The 25,117-nt window shown below is 37.4% G+C and overlaps 1 protein-coding gene across 1 annotated transcript; it reads left to right on the top strand.

Moving 5' to 3' along the window:
* The first annotated feature begins 1,776 nt into the window (after window positions 1–1,776).
* LOC124642191 (acyl-CoA Delta-9 desaturase-like) lies at window positions 1,777–5,311 on the top strand. Its single transcript, XM_047180503.1, has 5 exons — window positions 1,777–1,936; window positions 3,671–3,801; window positions 3,931–4,136; window positions 4,390–4,575; window positions 5,056–5,311. The coding sequence occupies exons 1-5, from the start codon at window positions 1,777–1,779 to the stop codon at window positions 5,297–5,299; spliced, it is 927 nt and encodes a 308-aa protein (XP_047036459.1). The 3' UTR covers window positions 5,300–5,311.
* Window positions 5,312–25,117: the final 19,806 nt, after the last annotated feature.

The following is a 25,117-nucleotide window of genomic DNA, read 5'->3' as shown; positions in this document are numbered from 1 at the left end:
TGTCATTCAATAATGAATCATTTTGTCTGCAAATGATTTATGATTGCAATATGATTGTAGAGCAAACTACCGTATAGACCAAAATCACCAAAATAGCAGACCAATCGCAAACCAATCGAATGTTGCTGGAATACGATTGGTCTTATATTAGTAGCAGAATGCCCGATATGGATAAAACTGCTATTGCGATCATATTGCTATTCAATTTCTATTAGATTTTGACAATATTAACTTAGGAGAATTGGGCCCCAGACCACGGAGGTAGGAAAGATAGTGGAGATGTCATAACTAAGGTAGGTCAGGCGCCTTCTTGTAGGTCAAAGTAACGTAAGTACAATAGTCGTGATCAGTTATTAGAAGTAACGAGGCGTTACGCTTCTTCGTCAAATCAACCCAAATCCGCCTTTGTAAAATATTAGTCTTGATTGATTGACTGTGATACAGATTCAATTCTATACAGACACCGTAATGTTATATACCTACATTAATTTAAATGTAAGATCTAGTTAGGATATTATTGTACAAACGTAAATAAATAAATAAAATTGCTGATTTTTTTTTTTTAATAATATTCGGGTTCCGTAGAATGCTTCTAAGAGCGAAGATAGTAGCATTCCTCGACCACCGAACACCTGCATTTTGGCGCACTACTTTCTTAGGAGATTTTGCATTTCGCTACTTGTTTTGTTCTCCATGGGTCAGACCAGAATGATTAAAACGCAATATTTTGTTATTTGTTTTAATTCCGATTGTCTATCTTTTCAATTTTACAATTTATGGAAAGCAGTGAAATGTATAAAAATAATGGTTAAAAAAACTAATTAACACGCTACTCATGTTATCAGAACTCAGAGCGTGTACAAAATTTCATCCTAATCGAAGACCGGGGAGTGGATAAAATTAAGATTCCAAGTTTTTCTTGCATACCTACATAGTTACACGTGAAGCTAATATAAGCGGGTTAAAAATAAAAAAAAATATGCAAGTATATTCATTTGAATGACGCAATTTTTTTTTTTTTTTGTAGAATTGATTAGAAACTTTATATGCTTACTAGTTTTTCCCGCGGTTTTATTCACTTTTATAAAAAGTTACCTAAGTATGTACTTTGAGATATTTCAGCGCCAGTCTTTATCAAAATCCGTTCTGGCGCTAAAGATTGAGGAAAAACGTCCCAAAAAAATACATATTTACTTATATATTTATTTATTATGTATAATATTTACAGCTTCCGCCGTAGTCCCAGGGGAATTCCTTCCCGTACCAGGATTAAATATAACCAATGCCAATTGGCATTAGTGTAGCTAAAGGTTCATCATCATTCTCCGAGCCTTTTCCCAATTATGTTGGGGTCGGCTTCCAGTCTAACCGGATTCAGCTGAGTACCAGTGCTTTACAAGAAGCGACTACCTATCTGACCTCCTCAACCCAGTTACCCGGGCAACCCAATACCCCTTGGTTAGTGTAGCTAAAGGTTGTCTGGAAGAAATCGCTGATTAGCGATAAGACCGCCCATTGTACTCTTCTTTGTGTATTATGATTTCCTGTACTGTCAATTTTCTTGGTGTACAATAAAGAATAATCTAATCTAATCTAGCTTCCCAACAGTAGAAGAATTTCTCAAATCAGTTCTGCAGTTTTGAACTTCAGGCTACAAACAAACAAACAAATACATTTTTCCTCCTTATCATATTATGTTGGATAATTAGGATTTTTATGTTCTTTCATTTGTATATTTAACCATTTGTCTTCGAGAACCAAACGCAAAACAACAAAATGATAATTAAAACAGCAATTAAGAATTTTGAAAAAAGTCTCGGCTTTAAAAATGAAATTATATGGTTTAACGTTATGTTCATGTCTGCTTATCATATTTTTGGACTGTATTGGTGTTGGCACTATGCTTTTCCTGTGAAGATTTTAACGGTACTCTATGGTAAGTAGATTTTATAATTTATAAGTAAATAGTAATTATCTTACCAATTTTCATTCAAATCAGTCCAGCCGTTTTAGCCATATTTACATAAGCTATTTTTACAATATTTACCTAAAGTTTAGAACAGGGACTAAGGTGGAAGTAGTTTTTAGGGTTCCGTAGTTAGTCACTGACTACATCCACTGTGGATGTAGTTATAGTTTCACGATGTCTGTCTGTTAGTCCGTCCGCGGATAACCTCAGTGACCGACAGCGCTAGATAGCTGGTGCTAACAAGTAGGTACAGCCATTGGAATATCAATTATGCCTAAAAATGGGAATTTATTAGGGTCTGCACAGTTTTGACTCCCGTCCGATCTGATGCCGGTATCTCCCAGAACAACCATGTCTGGTGAGGACCTGCATGCATCACGCGGTACTTCTTCTTATCTCGAGCCACTTTTTAAAGAGGGGACTTATCGCCACTATTGTGGCTTGCTCTGCATGGGGCACCCACGAGATGCCCCATGTGACATCAGAAGCACATCAGAGGTTTGGGGTCGAGCAGTTTTATCTGTGCCGACACACAGCCAACAAAAATTCGTTGGCCGTCCATGATGGTCTTGGCAGCCGTCATAGGGCAGCTCGCCGAGACGGTTCGGATACCCTTCGACGGCTTCGAAGTCGAGACGTAAGCATCTACAAGTAATAATAATATTTGCAGGTAGGTAGGTATTTTTAGACGTTGAAATTACAAGGTCACAAAGTCATATTCGCTTTTTCGGCACTGGGTCGCAGGACGCTTCACTGCCCCGTAGTTTAAACTAACCATCAAAATAAATAAGTAAACAATAACTATTTACCCCTCTGAAATAACTGGTAGTCTAAAAAAATGGCAGTTCACTGAGTGTTTTTTAAGCAACCGTCCACCGATCAGTTATAATAAAAACTTTTTTGTTGTTTCATAATTATAATTTTTTTGTCTCGTATAGTTCACAGACAGTCTGAGATAACGTGTCTGTGAGCGATGTCTATGTGTGCGTGGCTCGAGCGCACTATGTAATTATTTAATTTCTGTAGCTGACGCTTGAACCTTTTGCTTTCGGTGTTATAACCTCCATGTAAAGTTTTTTTTATTTTTCTGTTTGCTGTAATACTGGAAGCAATAAACTTCTATTCTATTCTATGTATCAATAAGGAATACATAAAAAACTGGCATCAAAATTTGGGATCCAATCCGAGAATGTCTCGTAACTGTAACCGTAGGTATCCATCATTTTTTAACTCAGCTTACGTATATTTTACGAGTACCAATACTTTGCTTGGAGCGACTACCTACCTGATCTCTTCAATCCAGTCAACTACTCAAGACGTTATCCATGGTAAGACTGACAGACTTTCTGGATTCTGATCAGTCGCAGTAGCTGCAGAAAATGTACAAATGACAGCTTTGTTCGACTCACAGCATACATAGATTATAGCTGTTTCCTGTGAGAATTACTTACGCACCATACGTAATAATTTTTCAAATTGGCTGACTAGAGAGATTTCCACAACGTCACGAACTTTACTTCTAATTATTTAGGTACCCAATTTTCCGAGAGATGTACTTAGGGCTACCATATGCTTTTAAGATATTTTCTGATTTGATGGAGTCGGGATAGTTAGTACACCGCCTGTAGGAATCGAGCGTTGACCGAATAAGACTGCAAGGGTCAATCAATTTAAATATTTATATACTTACATTGTTTGCAGCCTTCTCATTGTATATTTTGAATGGTGCTGGAATAACTTGCGGTGTCCATCGCCTGTTCACGCATAGATCTTATAAAGCGGTTCCAGCATTGAAAATATTTCTAGTGATGTGCTTCTGTGGTGCTGGTCAGGTAAGGAAAATTTGTTGGCGCTAAAAGTGAGAATTTGCTGAAATATTTCACGCCTCCTTGTTCTAGACCACGCGGGTTGCATGGTGCCCCTATACTTCATGTATCTACATACAGATTCATTGTTTACAGAATACTATCTATCAATGGGTCCGTGACCACAGACTTCACCACAAGTTCAGTGACACTGACGCCGATCCCCACAATGCGAACCGAGGCTTCTTCTTCTCACATATCGGCTGGCTCATGATGAAGAAGAACGAAGAAGTGAAGAAACAGGGGAAGAAGATTGACATGAGTGATATTGAAGCAGATGAAATTGTCATGTTTCAAGAGAAGTAAGTACGGTGCATGGATGTCATGAAGATAAAAAATCATTTCTTCAAAGTAGGCGCAAAATCTGCATTTATTGAAAAGATGTTTTACCCAATTTTACTCGACAAGATTCGTAAGAAAGAAGACAAATGCGTTAGCAAACTCAAAATTGCGACCACTTACCACATAGCCTTATCAAACCTTTTAAACCAGTAGAACACTGCAGAGTCATTTTTTGATCTTAAATGAAAAACTGCCATCTTTTCTTTGTTTCAGATACAGCAAATCCCTAAGGTTATTCTTCTGCTATATATTGCCAATATCCTTGAATATGTTGCTGTTTAATGAAGAATGGAAATGTGCAGTAGCTTGGCAAGCCTTCATCAGATACTTGTGCGTGCTCCATGCAGAGATGACAGTCAACAGTCTAGCTCATATATATGGATATCAGCCATATAATAAGTAGGTATCGGCTCAAGTTGTTTTACCATCATCTCAAGAGCCTCTTCCCAACTATGTTGAGATCTGCTTCCCACTTGTTTTATCGTTATAAAATATTGTAACATGTCTTGGACAGAAGGTTTTTGGTAGAATTTGTAATTTTATGACGTTGATCCGTTGGTAGCTCTTTCCGATTGTGCCTCTCTGTATGATTATATTTTATTGCCAAAGTCCCAAACGCACCTGAAATGTTATTACCAAAACCAAAAAATGTACCTTTACGTAAAAAGAATCAATAGCAATGGAAGGTATACGCAAGAAAAGGAGGACTTTGTCAGACGATTTTCGAATTTACTTAAATAGTGATCAGCGATTCTTTTGTTTGAGCAAAAGCACTTACCAGGAACCCTTCTTCTTCTTATTGAGTGAGCTGTAGGTTAAATCACCTAGCAAACCCATGTACTTTGAATCTAATTCTCTACATATTTTGCAATATTCCAGAAACATCATACCAAAAGAGAACAAATTTGTATCAGCAGTCACATTTGGAGAAGGTTGGCATAACTACCACCATAGTTTCCCTTTCGACTTCAAGGCATCGGAGTTTTTTGACCGTTTCGATTGGTCGACGTACCTCATCCGCTGGTGGGCTAGACAAGGTTGGGCTTATAACCTGAAAGAAGCCACTCCAGAGATGGTAAGCGCTATGATAAAGAGAGCTGGTGAATATCATATTGTGAATTGATTAAATATGTGATAAACGGGCTATGTTTCTTTATTTATGTGTCACCTTAAGGGCGATTAGAAGCCGAATAAATATACTTACCAGTCTCTTTTTGAACATCTAACTTAGTGACTGCCTTTCTGACCTTCTCAACCCAGTGCTAATCTCAAGACAGTGACTGTAACTTTGCAAAGTCAAACAATGAGATTTTCATAATTAAAATATCACCCTAATCGACAATGCTTCTAACACTACACATACCAAAATAAAACTCATTCCCAACATTTCCTTGCACATAAAAATTAATTTCTACCCTCATATTAACATTCCGTCCCCAAAAGGGTAGAATTTTTCAGGCCCCCATCCCCCCAAATTTTGACAGTCCCCATCAAGGGTACAGATCATCGTTCATAACTTTCGCGTCGCTAGTCCGGGCGAACGTGACGTAATTATAGGGTACGTGCACACTAACTAACTAAGGGTGGGTGTACAATGGTCCTTTGTTTTTTACTTATTTTAGAATTAGTACCATTGAATAAACTGCCGGTTTGAATTAGAAAAGGACTATCTCATGAATATTGGAAAATACGTAGCTTACGTAGATGGTACTGCAATAAATCCACCAAATGCCAAGACATGTGAACTAATGCAGTGTCTTCCTAGTCATCAAACAATTGAGTAATCTTTAAACACTGGTAGGTAGTTTATTGGGGAACAAAAAATGCAATAGATAAACTTACGTTTACCGGTTTACAACTTATATTTACGTTAAATTACTTAAACAAGCTACTTCCATTTTGAGAAAGAAGAGACGAAGGTACACATTTTATAAAATATATATTAACAAAAGTTAAAGCAAAACTTCAGAATAGACATCCTTAACATTAGCTTTTTGTTTTAGGCTACAATGTAACCAAACCCTTATTTAGGTAAACGGTCGTGCCCAATGCCACTATAATTTAGTACAAATATCATCTGATACCACTAGTTAGTGCCTATTACATGTAATGTGTCTGTCTGTCTGTTATAGCAAGCAGTTATCGTGGTAATGTGGCTAATGTTCTAGATATTAGTGAGAAGCTAGGTGGGTGCTGCGGCTCCTCTTGTTATTTGAAAAACTTACTTCACGTACCTGGATAAAAAGTAAACTAATGCTTGTATAAGATTTTCCACTGGTGTGCCGCTATGCATAAATGTTTTTTCTGTTTGAGTTACTCTAGCAAACAGTAAAAAATTACATGCGAATTTTATCTAAAATGTTCGCGTAATTGCAACCTTTTTGCGCAATTAATTTTAGAGGAATCACATTAGTAAATAGACGGAAAAGCAGAATTAAATCGCGTCTGTTATATGTATTAATAAAATGATAATTAGGTATTAGAAACTTAAGCATGTACCGAAATTAGGAAACTAAAGCTTTTTGACAAAATCTACTTGAAAATGAAGCTGGTATTGGCATATTGCCTTTTTAAGTAATAGAGGTCCAATTTGAAATAAATAAAATTAAATTTAAAATTACTTGAATCCTTTTCCTTTTATTTTGAACGTAAATTCAACTATGAACTTATATTTACCCACTACATTTATAATGGGGGCTACCGTTTTTTGTTTCACCAGATGGCGCAACTGTAGCGTGAGGTCTAAAACTATGGCAATCAAAGTTCGTATTATGAGCGCTAAAACTTAAATCTACATTAGATGATTATATTAGATCATATGTAATACAATAGAACTATAGTGTGAACGTGTTGGCGATGCCACAGTGTTGCGCAGTGCCGTTTTGCTCGAAAAAGAAATGTAAAAATAAGTTTCCGAAAGATTAAAGAGTGTCAATGCAGTGACATTTATAGAACCCTGATCTGTATTTGCCATAATTAATCTAAAGTATTGTTAAATATTCATAATATTAATTTAAATAGAAATATAAACCCTCGCGCGTAAACAAACAGTGGCATTTGACGTTTCGAAGACCTCACGCTACACAAGCGCCTCTAGCGGCGATTTCATACGCGGTAGCCCTCATTGACACACTTTCAGGTGTAGACTTATTACGCCTGAAAAGATACGTCACAGACGGACAGTGAAGCATTAGTAATAGGGTCCCGTTGGCACCCTTTGGGTATGGGACCCAAAAGGTTTGGGTCTCATACCCGTCTTTCTCTTATCTGACAGGTACTAAGCTACCTTCCGATTTGTCAACCTTTATAATGAAGCAATCATCTTCGTGTTTATTGAGTGATATTCAAAATGCACTTTTTACGGCTATTGACTACCTTACTAATATTATAAAGGCGAAAAAACACTGTATGTCAGTCTCCTTGCTACTATATTAAAAGTAATCATGCCAGAACTACATAACCAGTTTAAAAATATTTGGTACATAGATAGAAAGAATATAGGTAGGCTAAATTTTATTTGTTTCCTAGTAGTGTTATGTAGTTCCCTCGGGGTGCACGTAGGACGAGGGAAACCCGTAGTAGGAATATAACTACTGCAGTAAGTAATTAAAGCAGGAAAAAGTGACTAGATGACTATATCTAGTCTATCTATACATATAATAAATCTGTAGAAAAGTAATTTTTGTACATTGAAGAAATTATCTCGACGACGGGACCCTGGGAGGCAACAGAGATACTGTTCTTAATGATTTAATTTTCCTAAAAGATAAATTCCACGACATTGGCCTCGACCTCAACCTATCTAAATGTGAACTTTTTATACCCGACTCGACTGACAGACAGACTATTCTTCAAAATTTCCTCACAATAGCTCCTGAAATTAAACCGATAGACCAAAGTTCTCTTTGCCTCCTTGGATCGCCTATACTGGAAGATTCATTTTCGGATTTTATTGAGAAGAAAATTCAAAATTTTAATGATGTTTCGGAAAGGCTACTCAAAATTAATATGCATGCAGCCATCACCATCATACGGTACTGCTGTTTTGGACCAAAACTTACATATAACTTGCGTGCTTCCCATTTATGGAAGCACACCAACCTTTTGGACAAAATCGACGAAATTATAAGACATACACTATCATCCATTTTAAATGTGGCCTTGGACGACAGAGCTTGGTCTCAAGCGACTCTCCCCATCCGTATGGGAGGACTTGGCGTCCGTAAAATTTCCAGTGTAAGTTTACCAGCCTTTATTTCCTCGGTCCATGGCACTGAGAAATTGATCAGGAAAATATTACCCACCACACTGGTCAATTTTGAGGTGCCAAGCCTGACTGAGGCTTTAAACGCTTGGAAAGTCGCATGCCCGAACACCGACTTACCCGCCAACCTGTCCTCTCAGAGACAGTGGGATGAGCCGCTCTGCAGAGTAATACGGAAAAGTTTAATCGATACGTCAATGACTTCTGCAGAGCGAGCGCGCCTACTGGCTGTGGGTGAATGGGAGTCGGGTCTATGGCTTCTTGCACTTCCGTCTTCAAACACAGGCACCATGTTTGATGACACCACCTTCAGACTCGCCGTTTGCCTCCGACTAGGTGCTCCATGCTGCTCTCCTCATCGCTGCCACTGCGGGGAAGCTGTCAACAGCCTCGGTCACCACGGCCTGTCGTGCAGCCGGAGTGCCGGCCGCATACCACGACATGCCAACATAAACGACGTGATCCGTCGCGCTCTTGTTGCCGTCGGCGTGCCAGCCGTACTCGAACCAAATGGCTTGGCACGCGACGATGGCAAGAGACCAGACGGCATGTCGCTATTTCCGTGGAAGGTGGGTAGGACTTTAGTGTGGGACGCGACATGCGTCGACACTCTTGCGCCATCTCACCTTCCCGGAACTGCATGTCGTGCTGGCTCCGCCGCTGCACAAGCAGAGAACCTCAAGCGGCGCAAATATAGTAACCTTATAGGCAATTACATGTTTGAGCCGTTTGGGGTTGAAACTCTAGGGCCGTGGGGTCCGAGCGCCCACCTTCTTGCCAGGGATATCTCCCAGCGCCTGGTTGACACTTCCCGGGACCCAAAGGCTGGCTTTTATTTCGCACAGAGGTTGAGCATTGCCATCCAACGTGGCAATGCTGCCAGTCTTTTGGGTACATTACCCAGTGACAGCTATGAGGAGCAATTTTTTGATGCCCTATATTAGTTTTAAGTTGTATATATATATAAGTTTATTTTATTTTCAATTAATGTAAATATTTTGTGAATATAGATAGATAATTAAAATTAGACAGGTTTGGGGTAGAGGTTAACCCTACCAAGTGTCAAGCTATTATCATTGGGGGCTCGAGAGCTATGAGCAGGGTTGATGGTCTTGGCTTACCACCTTTAGTTTTTAATGGTATCCTCATTCCGTACAGCTGTAGTGTGAAAAATCTTGGCCTACACATTGACTCTACGCTAAATTGGCAATCACAGGTTGCAGCTGTCAGTCAGAAAGTTACTTGCACGCTACGGTTCCTCTATCGCTTGAAAAATTTTCTCCCGTTCAAGGTTAAGGAGACGCTTATGCAAACCTTAATCTTTCCAATAATCGACTATGGTGATGTTTGCTACTATGACCTGAATGCAGATCTGCTCAATAAACTTGACCGGCTTCTCAACAATTGCATTCGATTCGTTTTTAACCTCCGCAAGTACGATCACGTGTCAGCGTATCGAGCGCAACTTAAATGGCTACCGATAAGACAACGACGTGTGATGAGGGCATTAACTACTCTTTTCTCTATTCTACATTCTCCCACTTCACCTTCTTATTTAACTCCTCACTTCCAATATATGTGTTCTCAACATTCCAAAAATCTTCGTTCTTCAAATAATCGTCTTCTGCACTGCCCTACTCACCGTTCAGACATCATTCATTCTTCCTTTTTCGTTAAATCCATTCTTCTGTGGAATGAGCTTCCTCTGGAAATCAGGATGGTTAACAGTCGATATTCCTTTAAAAAGAAACTACGCGACCACATTCACAAGAAATTGGCAGAATCGCTACCATAGCTTTTTTTTCTATTCTTTTTTTATTCATGGCAAATGTAATATGTATGTATGTATGTATATATTTTGTGTATTATTGTCCATATATTCTATATATATATATTTTTCTCGTTGCATGTAGATTGTGTTAAAAACTGCACCTACCACTGCTATTTCCCCACCACCCAAAGGTAGACTGGGAGAAAACGCCTAAGGCGTTAAGTCCGCCATTGTACTATTTGTGCAAAAAGTATTATAAATAAATAAATAAATAAATAAATAATTGAAGAAATTGACAAAAAAAAAATTGCCAGCATTTTAAAGGATAACTAACAGAACCCATTTCCATCATTTTTGTCTGTTTGTCTGTTTATCTGTTTGTTTGTTCGCGATTCACGTAAAATCTACGAATTAAATGCAGACAATGCTTATATACAAAAATTCTACGTAACTTGGAGTATTACTTAGTTTTTGTTTCATCGAAATCGATTCACTCTATCAAAAGATATGATTAATTTTGTGAATTCAAGATGTAAAATATTACGACACGCAATCTATTTGTCAAAACTGTACATTTGAATGTTGTACTTATATTAGTTGATCGGCCTATTTATTATCAATCTTTACACAGAAAATCACACCTTTATAAGTAACTTCGGAAGAAAAAAAATGAAAATTTTGTTTAGCCAAGGTAAAGTAGCTCCATCTGTGGTAAATAAAATACATCAAATTTGTCAAAGGAGCGAGGTGGTAAATGACAATATTTCCATACATTCTTTATAGAGGATTATTATTTTAACAGGTGGAGTTGTGTATTTTCCGTAATTCACCATATTTTAACACGTAGTGTAATTTTTCGATAGACATTTAAAAATCACGAAGTACCACAGCAAAAGTAGTAACCAAAATCAATAGACATTTCAATAACAATACTTGTAACTCTTCTAAAATTATAAAAGTCGAAACGCCATGAAAAACACCATTAATACGATTAATAGGCCATCAGTCCGTGACACCTATTATTTACCAGAGCGGTAACATCAAAGAGTTTTTACACCCCTTTCGTTTTACGAGTTTACCTGGCAGTAAAATCTATCTAGCCAGCGTAGTTTGATACCCAAGGGAGGTGTAAGAAATCTGCGGCGGTTTAGGGTTGAAAGAATTAATGTTTTAAAGGATAGAATAGCAAGATTTAAAAGGGAAACTAGGTTTTGACTGATTTGGTTTGTTGATTTTTGTATTCCTATGCAATAAGGACTGGATTTTTTTTTATTTGTCTGTAGGTATCTAGCAGCTAAATAATAGGTGCACGGGTCGGTGGTCGGGTTATGCAGCACTTGGTGCGGTCGGTCCATGGCCAGGTGATCATCTCGTAATCACGAGTTCCTCTGTGTCAGGAAGGCACGTTAAATAAGTGGGTACCGGCTGCTACATATCTTTGGCAGAAAGTCTAACAACCATTCTTACCAATAGGTTACTCAGGTAAGTAGATTGGGTAGGTCAGATTACTAGACTCTTCATGTACATTTGTAGTTGCATCCAGTTAAACTGCAAACTGACCCCAACATAGTAGATAAAAGGCCACATAGACCATAAAACAGCCAAAAACTGAACAAAACCGATTATAACCTTACTTCTTACATAACAAAAATAAAATAACCTATCTGCCCTAACTCTTGTAAAGACACAACAGTTCAACATAAGCTGGTCACCATCCCATCTCATGATTAAGGAGATAACTTGATCTTTTACGTTCACACGTTTGCTGAAGAAGATTTGTAGGAACTGGTATAAACATGGTGTTTGGTGATGTGGAGTCAGATTCCATGTAATGGTAAGTAAGTACGGTAAGTTTGAAAGATAGAGCAAAGATTGAGCATAAACGTAAAATGATTGTGATTTATTTAGGCCTAGCTGTTCTCCGTAGTTTTACTCATGTACCGAGGGAACTACTTCCTGCAACAACCTAATATTATTACCTATTTCATTCGAAAAAATTCCTCTGTCCTTTTACAGCCCCTACATTTGGATTACAGACTCCAGATTTGGATGTCAGGATCTGAATATCTAATAAAATTTTAAATAGGTTCAGTTTTGCCGTGAAAACAGGCATACATAATTACTTTTGCAGTTATAATTTTAATAAGGATAGCTTCCTCCAGTGGTTCCTTGGCTGGTAAAAGGCTAGGCAGATAAAATTCTGGTAATCCATATCTGCAACGAAAAACCGTAACATATCCGATTAAATGAGCAGCCAAACACAGCACTAGTTCTACAAAACAACATATCATGCACACAGGGGTTCGGATTAAAAACCTGCACCGAATTCCGATTCATTCGGCGGATTAGTGCGGTGCCACACTGAGTACGGTAATATCCGCGGATTCGGATATCCCTCCGATTTCCGCGGATACTAACATGATATATTGATATTTAGCCGCATTTTAGTTTAGTGCGGAAAATGCTAGGATTATAGGTGAAATTATATCGAGATATTGTTGTAATTTTGATGTGATCCAGTGGTTTATTTGGATGTTGTTACACTGCAGTGCGTTTAAACTGGGTCAGTGTGAGCGGAATTTAAATAATCCTAACGTGATACCTACACCTATGATATTTATGTAAAATCGTAACTGAATATACCTATACTAGTTGAATTTGAATTAAGATTTTTTATTTAATGCACTATTTTTCAGAAGCTTATATTAGTAGCTATTCAAAATTACACTACGACATTTAAAAGGTGGAATTCCAAGCAACGCGATCACGGTATGATTTTCATACAGAGAAGAGACGCATCAATCAGAAAGCCATCTTCAGGAAAAATCGTGATGATTGCCGTCGAAATTTTTTAAATTTTACACATGTTATTTTCAAAGCAGAAAATCCTAAACTTATAATTATTATTGCATGGTTTCATCATATTATCATCCGCCTAGATAGCCTATTCAATTTTTAGAGATTAGATAGATAGCCTAGATAGAGTTTTAACTAAGCTAGAGTCGAAGTTCAGTCTAACTGGAATACAGCTGAATTATTACAATTATACATTCAGTAACAATTAATATGGAATGTACTTTTGTGTGTTATAAACCTAACAAGAGCACTCAATGCATGTGGCTGTAGTTTCGTAGAAATGGTAACGTCGATATAAAAAGAAACTGCATAAGTGCACTAGAAGTGTCATAAAATATTTGAAGATCAACTTCTTCTACCTACCGGTCCCAATATTGTTCTGTATTGTGTAAAATCGACATTAGCTGTTAATTACAAGTTAGCTGAAAATTATAATATAATATTCACCATTGAATTTGGGCACTGTTTCATTTATAGAAGCCAGTGTCATTTGCGGCGGTATACTGATGTAGACAGAAAAGAGTGACAGTACTGAAACTGTAAGCCTCAAAGTCAAGAGTAAAATCATTTGTTCTGTTTATTACCTTACTTTAACTACAAAAAAATTTAATATTTGCTTGATACATGTTTGGACATAGGTCCTACATCTTGATGTTGTTTTGCATGTTCCATACAATTTTCAATATGTCATTTCTAGCGTGTATCTAATGTATATCTTCGGCCCCACTAAAGATGGTCCATTGAATCCGACACGGAATATCGATCCGCGTTTAAACTTGCACTACACATGTTCTACAGTAGCTATACCTCCTTGCTTTTGCTGGACAAACCATTTCATGGCGGACTTTTATATTGAACTTACGTCTACATATAAAATATAGCCTATGTCACCTAGGGATGGTGTCGATTCCCAACAGTCATAGATTTCTTATTTGTTTATTGGTTTTACTAGGATAGTTTTTTATATGTGTTGTAAATATGTTAATATCTCTGTAAATAAATGATATAGTCACGGATTAAAATAATTATAGTATAAGTATAGTAATCAATTGAGAATAAGAATAACTTACACTAAGTCTGCTAATAATAAATTGGAGAAAAGGTGGAATATCACCAAAGGCGGGTCCAGTTAGAGTGGAAGCCGACCCCAACGAGTTAGGAAAAGGCTATGCAAATGATGAGATAGAGTCAGTATTATTTTCCATTCCACTTTATCCCATAGAAATATCAAGTTAGTATCTCTAAAATATCATGAATAATATTTATAGGAATCTATAAGAATAAAACCGTTTAAGTAATACAAAATCGTATCGTGCGGTGCTCAAAATTTAAATATTAACATAAGCCACTACCGCCGAAGAAATGTCATAGGTGTATTCTGATATTGCATTAATACTGTCAAAAGTACACCAAAATGAAAAGAAAATTAAATATTATTCAGATAGAATATTCCTCATGTTCAATGTTCTGAAATGGGCGCAAAATAAAATTGTAACCATTGTGCGTGAACACATCATAGCTGTAGACTTCCAATGCGTACACAATTTTTGGCCGCGATCTAAAACGCATGCAAACAATTTTCGTAAAATCGTGCCATACCCATTGATATATTTTGTAAATCAACCGTTTTTATTCGTGCACACCTAGACTATGAGAAACATACTGTTTTTAAAAGAAATAACCAACAACAAATATAAAACAGCATTAAAACCACCACTATCCATAGATCTTACAAAGGCAATTCTTGCAAATAAAACGGCTGTTTATTCACTAGACTACAGAATACGACTGCCAGTCTATCTACATCTCACGTGTACATACATAGAGAACCGTAGATAGATGTATTGGGACTTATTTGTGCCTATTAGAGCGGGGATTTTTCTGTATTTACGCTCTATTCGACAAAAGAGAGAAGTTTCCTTAAACAATGTGAACTGAGCAGTGTTAAACAATATACTAGGTATCACTTTTGTTCGAACGGACTGTGTACCTGTTTAGCTGTGCTTATACAACATGTAACTTAATTAACGCACATCCTGAAATTAGTTTGTTCAGAATCGTTTACTGAATCGATTTATATCATTTTTTATATAGGTAATTTTTTATCCCAAAAATAATTAAAACTACGGAAATTATTGTCATATTAACCCTGTACAGTCAAAACAAATTCAAACAGACCGTAACTCAAAGTAATAAGACTTCGTGTATTGTCGGCTTTTTCCGTAGTTTCGTTATGTTGTGTCGAGTCGAGCGGCGCGCGGCGCGATATTTGCGTGCGTAGTAGTATGACCAAAAAGTTCTCCAAGAATTGGTATAACTAATTTAGTAAATAACAATGCATATATGTACATGTTAAATTAAAAATTCAGTGTGTGTATTATGATTATAACATAATATTCTAATTAGGGTGTTTGAGGGTGTGCGTTAATTACGTTACATGTTGTATACCTCAATCTTTTTGTAGATGGGTGACCATCTGAGTTATAACAAAGCTTTTCCATCTTCTGTAATTTAAAAATCTGTCTGTAGACTCAGCTGTCATTTGTAAAAAGAGGGCTAATTAATTTATTGCACTCAAAAAATGACAAAGTGGTCCAGTAGCGCCAATGATTAGCGAGTATATATTTTTTTTGTGCAATTATTTATTGTTCTTAATATCGTAGGCTTCGTTGTTCAGGAAGGAGCTCTAAAGCTGTATCATTCTTTCAAAACTCAAAAAAAATCATCCATATTTTCTGAAGCCAGAATTTCCTATTGTTTTCTAAATATTTTGACAAAACACAATTTTCTTAAAATCCTAATCTCATATTCGTAAAACATTTTAGTTTGAATTTACATTTCACTTCAATACTATGAGGAACATAGCATGTCTATACAATCTAATAATACGACAGACTGAGTAGCTCTATCAACATGGTATTACACTTGCTGGCATAATGTTGGGCTAGCTACAAAATAAAACAACGATATGGAGTAGCTGCACAAATCAACAGTGACTAACAACGTTATACCTCTTTAATTTCTAGACAACACAAAGTTCAAAATCTGCTTAACGTCTGAAACTTAAAAACAAGTAAATTAATACTCTGTTTAGTATCGACAACAAGGTGTTTATCATTTTCGATCATCAGCTACTTTTGAAGCTGACTGTACATGCCTACCTATTTATTTTATAACAGACTAGCCGTTTTCCCGCGGTTTCACCCGCGTCCCGTGAGAGCTACTGCCCGCACCGGGATAAAATATAGCCTATGCTACTCGCAGTTAATATAGCTTTCTAATGGTGAAAGAATATTTAAAATCGGTCCAGTAGTTTTTGAGTTTATCCATTACAACCAAACAAACAAACAAAGTTTTCCTCTTTATAATATTCGTATAGAAATAGTAATATATCTAATTGGTTGAGGATTTGTTGAGTATGTGTTAAAATTGCACAGATTGTCACACAGTGCAGCAACTCATAAAAATACATCAATTAGTTAAAACTTTGCTGTAAAATTAATAAAACTTTACAAACTGACCCAATTTCCCTGCACTGAAGTGCACTTATCTAAATAGAACGTATCTCCAAGGAGGTTTGAGCTAGAAATCTATGGAACCAAGCTTTGTTTATCTACCTACTTCTAGAAAACTGAAGGATATTTGCATTGGTTTCCCGAAGAATGTATTATATTACCTTATTTGTTCGGTAAAACTAAATAAAAGAACTAAGGATTCAGAACTTTGAATATTTTGCTCAATTGTGGTAGAATTACATCAGGAGATAAGCAATAAAGTTCTCTAAAATTGACAATTTGGATAGTCCTAATTTAGGATAAGCATAATTTGGTCGAGACTTCTTAAAAGACTTCCCAAAATCCTAATCTTTTTTTATGGCGCCATTAGCTAGAAAAACCTAACAAATCCTAGTCTAAGATCTCCCTGACTTACTAATTTAGAAAATTATTTCAGAAAATCAGGACTAAAAAATTAAATAAAATTAAGCTGAAAAGTATGAACAAAATATTATATCGTGAGCGTATAGCCATGCAACTTTTGATCAGTTCAATTTTAACGATATGCGATACAGAAATTAAATATTTACGCTCAAAAATATTTCATAAGACTTCACCTACAGTCCCCTGCTATAGCGCTTAATTGCCTGTCACTAGCATTAAGTTAAAGCGATACTATTAAAATTGCTTTTCATTAAAATTATTAAAGAGTACAATATCCGACAGGTGGACTGAGTTTAGATCGGCACGCTTTTGTTAACTGTATAATGGAATCTATATAAGAACTAATTTAACCATCTGACAAGGATCGTAGCGTCATGAAAATTGGTAGCTGTATGCAGTTCTGATGACAATACAATAATATGGTTATGTCAAACTGATCTAATGATAGAGCCGGAAGATGAACTGGAACGTGTTACGTGGATTTATAAACGAGTGTTTTTCAAACGATGCAATTATTAGCTTCTTAGTTGCTACTGTCTAACTTCGAGCGAGGCATTTAATATCCCGCTTGGTCGGTTGGTCGCCAACCACCACAACCACCCGTTGTGTGGTGGTTATACCGCCACGTTCGTCTCCTCGTCCATTTTTCAGCACCTCTGGCAGGTGAGGTTGGCAATGCGTGCAGGTCGATGTCAGTGGGCCCCCTTTCATCCCAGAATACAATTTTATATTTGTATTGAAATGTAACAGCTGGTATACTTCATGGAAAAGTATTGAGTATGTAGGTATATGAATTGAGTTTTGTATTTTCAGAGCTACACTCGTGAGCGGCAGAACTCCCAACCTTTCATGCGTTCGGAAATTGTTGGATGCAATAAAAAGATTGGATAAGCCTATTTTATTTTTTATGTCGAATTGTTTAGAAAACAATAAGCCATTTTTTAAATCGTAATACATGCCGTATAGGAACTTTTTTTTTTCATTTTAGGGGTCCATTTTGCTTTTCCTAAAACCCTTTCCTTACGCGAATCTGTTGTAATGTCCACGGTTTTGTCCTGAATTCCTGATGACTTCGTAAGATGCCTCTCATCCATCGCGATACGTAAATAATTTCACTAAGCTAAGCTTTATAAAGCTAATGACGTATTTTTATAATACTCAGAAGAAACTAAGTAACTACCACCTCCAAAGGATCTAACTCTTTGCCACCAATTGAATCCGTTATCTTTGTACAGCCAGCCTCCTAATTCCAATGGCCAAAGTTATTAATTCGTCGATGACGTCACAATATGACGCCATTTTGTCCTTTTCCCCCCTCCAAAACTTTTATATCCGGGTCGGAAGTATGATGGGAGTTGTTCAATAGAACTGATATACCAGAGTATATCCTGATGTCAATTAAAATATGTGATCAGAATTTTGGGCTGTCTTTTGTTTTATATTTGGTATTTTACATCAAATCATCGAATGCTCTTTCTGTTTATTTATACTTCATTGCATATATTTAAGAAACATAATGATGAAGATCTTTATCATTCTAGTCATCCTCCTAGTCATCCAATTTTTCTTTGCCTTTATCTCACAAGTAACATTCTTTCTTGTCGTATCCACTTTCACACAATCCATCAATTGAATCTTTGGTAGTGCCTTCCTCTATATCCATCCACATTTATGCTTAAAACTTTACTCATAACATGGTCCTCATTCCACCGCATTATTTTAGTTCGATCCTAACAAATTCTTGTAGTTTAAACAGATGCAAAACATTTTTCGTTATTGTCTCTGATTTCTCGAACATTCCATATCTAAGATCTTTCGATTGCAAGACCAGGAAAGCCTAAAATACAGGTTGAATTGACCTCAAAGTAATCTTAGACTTTAAATAGTTTCTAAACTAATGCTTACTTTATAACTAGAAAACGTTCACGGTAAGGAAACCAATATGGCGACCAAAAAAACATAAAACTGCATTGCCTTTAACCGTCGTCGCCTGCGAAGCGATCCTTTCATGTAGACAGGGATGAATCTAGGGACGGCAGTGGGTGCAAAAATGTAACTTAAAAAAATAGTAATAGGTGGGTACAAGGTAGGGTATTTTTATATGAGAGTATTTTCAAGTATACAGTTTATTCGATTCGCCTACTGCTAAAAGAAGTTAAAAACTGCTATTTATAATTACAGATCTCTGCGAAATGGGACTCCTATAGAGTCTGATTATATAGTCCTCAATTTACTTTCAGGAGGCAAGTATTAAGGAACGTTATTATGCTGATCGTGCCCCGCCTTTTCTAGTTTTTCTAGTTATTTTATATATTTGCTTCTAAAACTATATACAGCTAAGATTGCTCAAAATCCTAGAAATATTTGCACCTCACTTTCATTCCTGGTACGTCCCTGTTCCTCGTCCAATTTAAATATTTCACAGCTAAAGATCAAGCGATGTCGTTCCGCTATTGATAAGAAAAGGAAAAGAAACAAGAAAGATACTGATTTTCCAATCTAGGAGTAAAGGAAAACATAGCTTTTGTGTCAAATATTGAGAGCATAATATCAAAGACTACCAACAAAGTATTTATGTTGATACAAAGTTTACCTGGAATATATTGTCTTCGTAGTTTATTTTATTTTCTAACTAGCTGTTCTCGCAGTTTTACCGGTTTCCTGAAGGAACTATTTCCCACGCCCCCATGAATGTCGATATCCTTTCTCAGACTTTAGAATATGTATTTGTGTGTGCAGTGCACAATACCATAATGCCATACTCTCATAACTCGATGGGATGGCAATCCAACACTACCGGAGAGAGATCAGGTAAAAGACCGTCATTTATCTGCTCTCCGACGCATGAGTGTATCAGTCATCAACTTAAGGACTTCAGGCTGCTTTATGCAAGTTTCGGGATCGAAATCGAGATCCCCTACATGCGACTACACGACCAAAAATGTAATTCAATAATTACTTCTTATACAAGACAAGTACATATATTTTTGCAGCCAATAACATTCAAGCAAGAGTAAAGCCTTATCCTCAACATGATTACATATCCCCATAAAGCTACTCCAATTAATTAAAATCCTATACTAAACTCCATTTACTAACCATTCTAGGGACTAAACTATCTAATATTAGAAAGGTTTTAGTATAGCAATGAAGTCCTGAACGTTTATGGGGATATAAATCTTACAGTATTACCTGTAGCAGTTACATTGTTGCTGGAATTTTATGGAGAAAGGAATGGAGAACCCTGCGTTTAAAGGAACGTTGAACGTCTGTGTAGTTACAAACTCTTTACATGACAAAACATGACATCTTTTTAAAGAATAGTGACACTGGTACACTTCTATCCTATCTCATTCATCAAGAATGTCGTGATGGTCTAGCGCTTTAAGCTGTCTCGCAAGTATAAGGGTTTGAGAAGAAGTAAGACACTGACAAGTATTGATGATTTTTTTCTCAGTGGTTTTTCGGTGTATTGAGCGTCAATAGATAACTAGAGATAGATATCAATAGAGAATTAGATAACTAGAGTCGTGGTGGCCTAGTAGAGTCGTGGTGGTCTAGTATGTTAAAGAACCAACCTCTCGAGTATGAGGGCGCGGGTTCGATTCCAGGGCAGTCAAGTACCGATGAAACTTTTCTAAGTTTGAATGTACTTTATAAGTATATCTTGGACGCCAATGGCTGATAAAAAGGTGAAAGAAAACATCTTGAGGAAACCTGGACTATATAGTCTGAAATCAACAACCCGCATTGAGCAATCAAGCATGCTGATCAACGCTCATTCCTCATCGAACGAACCAGGACTTGAAATCGGCTTATGACTATTGGGCCAAAACGGGACAGTCGGTTTTTTAAGTATGTCTAATTGTCTTTTTATATAAATAAAATATGTAAACAGGTGTGACCAACAACTTCAATTTCTTTTATTAGTATTTAAAAACGTTTTTAACGTCACCGCAAAAACCTATAAAATCAAAAACTGCTGTCTCCAAAAGTACTAGGGTAGCAGAAAACACGAAGAGACGTTACGGTCGTACGCAACAAAATAAACCTACGCCGACGAAGTTTCATTGCTCCTATAAATTTCTCTGAAAACTAAATAGAGACCATTATTTAACGGCCCTATACTGCTTGGACATTTTTATATTGGCTTTAGAAATAGCTAAGTTAGTCTTTTACCGATCTTGGAGCATTTAACCAACCGAATCTGCCATGAGAACTTATCTCTATGCGAAAATGTCTGCCAAACTACGCTCGGGGGTGAGGCAACGCAACAAATAGTGATAGCTCACTCATGCATTTTCGATCACATTGTTACTCACGCACAAAATTGTCAAACACAAGCGTAAACTTAAATTTGTGTAACGTTTTACCCTTATTTACCCCATAATGTAACTGTCTTATGAACTCTACCTATAATGATAATAAAGAAAGAGAAAGAGAAACAAATAAAATATCTTGACTTAGCGCACGAGGTTGTCGCCATGTGGGATATCGACACGGCTGTTATTGTGCCGATTGTCATTACGGCCAATGGTCTAATAGCCAGGAGCCTCGACCAACACCTCAGGAGGCTCTCGTTGGGCGGCTGGATCAAGGGATTGATTCAGAAAGCAGTACTCCTTGATACGGCGCGTATTGTGAGGAGGTTTCTGTCTCTGGGACCCTAACCACCGGTACCTTGGACCCTGTGCCCGATATCGGTGGCCATCTATTTTTTATATTTTTAAATGTTTTTTTTTTATATTTTTTTATATAATCTAATATTTAAAAATATAAATAATATGTTGAAAGATAAATAAATGCACTTCCATGGCGTCCACGGCCGATTTCGGCCACGGCGGCTGTTCTCATTTAAGGGGATCAGCCAGCTGCGCAGGATATATTATACTGCACGAGCATTTGCGCAGACACAGGTGCACTCCCTATTCCTTCACTCTCATAACCCGATGGGACGGCAAACCGACACGACCGGAAAGAGATCAGGCGCAGGACCTACATTAACGTGCTCTCCGACGCACGGGTGAATCAATCACCAACTTCCAGACTACGGGCTGCTTTGTGAAAGTTTAAGAAAACCCACAAAGCGATTTCGGTCCGACCCGGGAATCGAACCCGAGACCTCGAGCACAGCAGCCGCGCTTGCGACCACTAGACCAACGAGGCAGTCACTCTACCTATACACCTTCTTTCTAATGTTATCCCCTGTTATTGCCTTATGTTCTCTCCTGTAAGCTCCCTGTTATGTACTCTTTCTATATACCTCTATATGAATCTCCCGTATGTATTTTCTTATGTAATCCCTAATATACTCCCTTATGTACGACCCGTCCTTGTCTTGTTGTCTAGTACCTTTGGCAGAAGCGAAGGCAATAGCGTCTCCAGTTAGTTAAATTCTCTAAGTTTTTCATGGATGACTTGATGTGTGAATAGTACCCTATTTCTCATTTTAACACTTGCTCGTTCAGTGTCGGGTAGAACTTTTATCTGTGTTTCCTTGTAGAATTTTAGACCAAAGTGGTATCTTTTGAGGATTACGGAAACAAACGGGTTTTTCTTTATTTTTCTAAGTAAGAGGAAAACACGACATTTTGTTCTTTAAATCGTTTGTAGCAGTTTTAAAAGATTTTGTAACTTTTTTGAGTTTTTCAATCACACAACTTTATCTCGCCCTAAACCAACTTTTACAGTGAGTAAAAGACTATTGATAAACATACGTAGATACTTACATATTTTTGTTTTAATACATACGTTCAACGTATATAACACAGACACCCAGTCTTAACCAGATACCCATGTAAATCCACACAAAATATTTGATTGCGGGAATCGAACCCACAACCTTCAGCGTGGCAGGCTGGGCCACTATCATCTACACTATCATGGAACCAGCCCCACTCCAAAATTCTTGAAACCATCTAATTGCGGAGCAGTCGTCATTACTTAGAAAACCGAATCCTGTCTCAAAGCATTTGAAACTCAACAATACCTACCCTTTAATTACTACCCCGTTTGTCTAATTAGTCACCTCAAGAGACAAGAGCTTCTGCTGACCACAAAGTCTTAGTCTTGCAGTCTGGAATTTACCTCTAGATTCGAGCAGTTGCACCTCCTATTACTTTAGACTTGCACTTAAACGTTACGGAAGGAAAGGTGCTCTACTTAAGGTGAGTGCGACGACTGGCAGTGGGATATTCAAATTACATTATTTGGTAACACTTTACCTGAGTATCAAACGTCAGAGGTAACAGCCTATACAGGTAGCAGGTGTGATAAGCAGTTACTCCGAGAAGGTACTCAGCTGCATGTGGTTAGTTTGAAAGCCGACTTGGTGGCAAAAAAAAAATCTGTAAATTGTAGTAAATAATAATCTGTAAAATTGAGAACCTCCTTTTTGGGAAATCGATTATAAGGCAAAGCAGATGATATATTATTTTTATGTTAATATCAATATATATATATATATATATTTCATAATCCTTCCATCATTTTTTCCCACCACACATCACTCTTATCTACAGCAAACCCTGGTAACTTCACTATTTAGATCTCCAACAAAACAGGCTGAATCTCTGCCTACCCAAGCTATAAAACAACACAACGAAGGACAGTATAAAATCTTCTCACTGTATCACTGTTTTAGCGACGCGAAGGGATCACATTTTTTACAGTGTGAAATAAATCCCGCGCACTGGGACATATCTTAGTCTAGTTTATACACAATGATTTAAGGCCAGTTGTGGGCTTTGAGAGGGGTATACTGCAGACTTTTAGTCGGTTAATAGTTTTATTGGGCTTTTACTTTACTTACCAAAGGGTTGCCCGAGTAACTGGGTTGAGGAGGTCAGATAGGCAGTCGCTTCTTGTAAAGCACTGGTACTCAGCTGAATCCGGTTAGACTGGAAGCCGACCCCAACATGATTGGGAAAAAGGCTCGGAGGATGATGAAGTGTGTGAAGATGAAAGGCTATACGCATATTACCTCGATGGCGCAATGGTCACCATGCCGGACTGCCGAAGCTGAGGTCCCGGGTTCGATTCCTGGCTCGGTCGACATTTGTGTGATGAGCATGCTTGTTAGCCGTGGTCTGGGTGTTACAATATGTATTCATAAATATGTATATATGTAGCTATATGTATATATGTAGCAGTATGTAGTGTATCAGTTGTGTTAGCACCCATAACACAAGTTAATTAATAACTTACCATGGGGCTAACCGACCGTGTGTGAAAAGGTGTCCCGACATTATTACAAAGTTCCGGTATTTAGCCGGTAACAGCCAACCTTTGATTGGAAACAAGATTTTCTTTTCAAAAGTTGGCAACCATCGGGTCAACTGTCGGCCGACTGTTTAGTCTGTAGTGTGCTCTATTATAGTTCGGCCATTCAGAGAATGCGTTCCTGACACGTCGCGATTGAACTGACGACGTAACTACATTCATTGATTATTGATATAATAATGTTGTTTTAATGCTCCTCAATTGTTAAAACGGTAAACAACCAGCAAAAATATTTTTATCGTAACTGCAACGCCATTGCAAAGTTACGTCGTCAGTTCAATCGCGACGTGTCAGGAACGCATTCTCTGAATGGCCGAACTATAGTGGGCTTTTGTTGAAGAAATACGCGAGGTTGTTGTTGGGTTAAATAAGGCTAAAGCAGTAATATGCGTGTCTACAAAACAGTTTCAGAAGACTGCAAAGCAGCTCAATTTTTATGAAATTAGAGATAGAAGGAGATTGAAATCGGCTTTGACAAAATATGATCATGAAGTCGTGAACAATATTAAAGCATGATGCATGTGCGTCTGATGTTTTTCTTGTAAATTAGTTTTCATTTGAATAAATATTGGGGGATTGCCCAAGAGTCTGGCTGCATTGCCACGTTGCCACGTTGGATGGCACTACAAATTCTTTGGCTAAAGTAATAGACCAGCCCTTTGGGCATGCATGGCATATACCTACCTAAAACAAATAAAGTTCAAATTAAACATCTATATCTTTGTTCGGAAATCCAAGATGTCGGATATCCGACCACCAATTTGCAGGGTCCGTAGGGTAGGACCAAAACAATATAAGACGGACACTCTTGCTCCGTTGAAGCGTCAAATT

This window comes from Helicoverpa zea, chromosome 24 (genome assembly GCF_022581195.2).
Source record: "Helicoverpa zea isolate HzStark_Cry1AcR chromosome 24, ilHelZeax1.1, whole genome shotgun sequence".
NCBI lineage: Eukaryota > Metazoa > Arthropoda > Insecta > Lepidoptera > Noctuidae > Helicoverpa > Helicoverpa zea.
The sequence above is the reverse complement of the archived record's forward strand: the minus strand, read 5'-3'. Positions and strand labels throughout refer to the sequence as shown.

Bases quoted from the DNA above. Each gene is read 5' to 3' on its own strand.
- LOC124642191 (XM_047180503.1), top strand. From the start codon at position 1,777: ATGATAATTAAAACAGCAATTAAGAATTTTGAAAAAAGTCTCGGCTTT. The intron at 3,802-3,930 runs GTAAGGAAAATT...CATTGTTTACAG, and splicing joins GCTTCTGTGGTGCTGGTCAG to AATACTATCTATCAATGGGT. The intron at 4,576-5,055 runs GTAGGTATCGGC...GCAATATTCCAG, and splicing joins GGATATCAGCCATATAATAA to AAACATCATACCAAAAGAGA.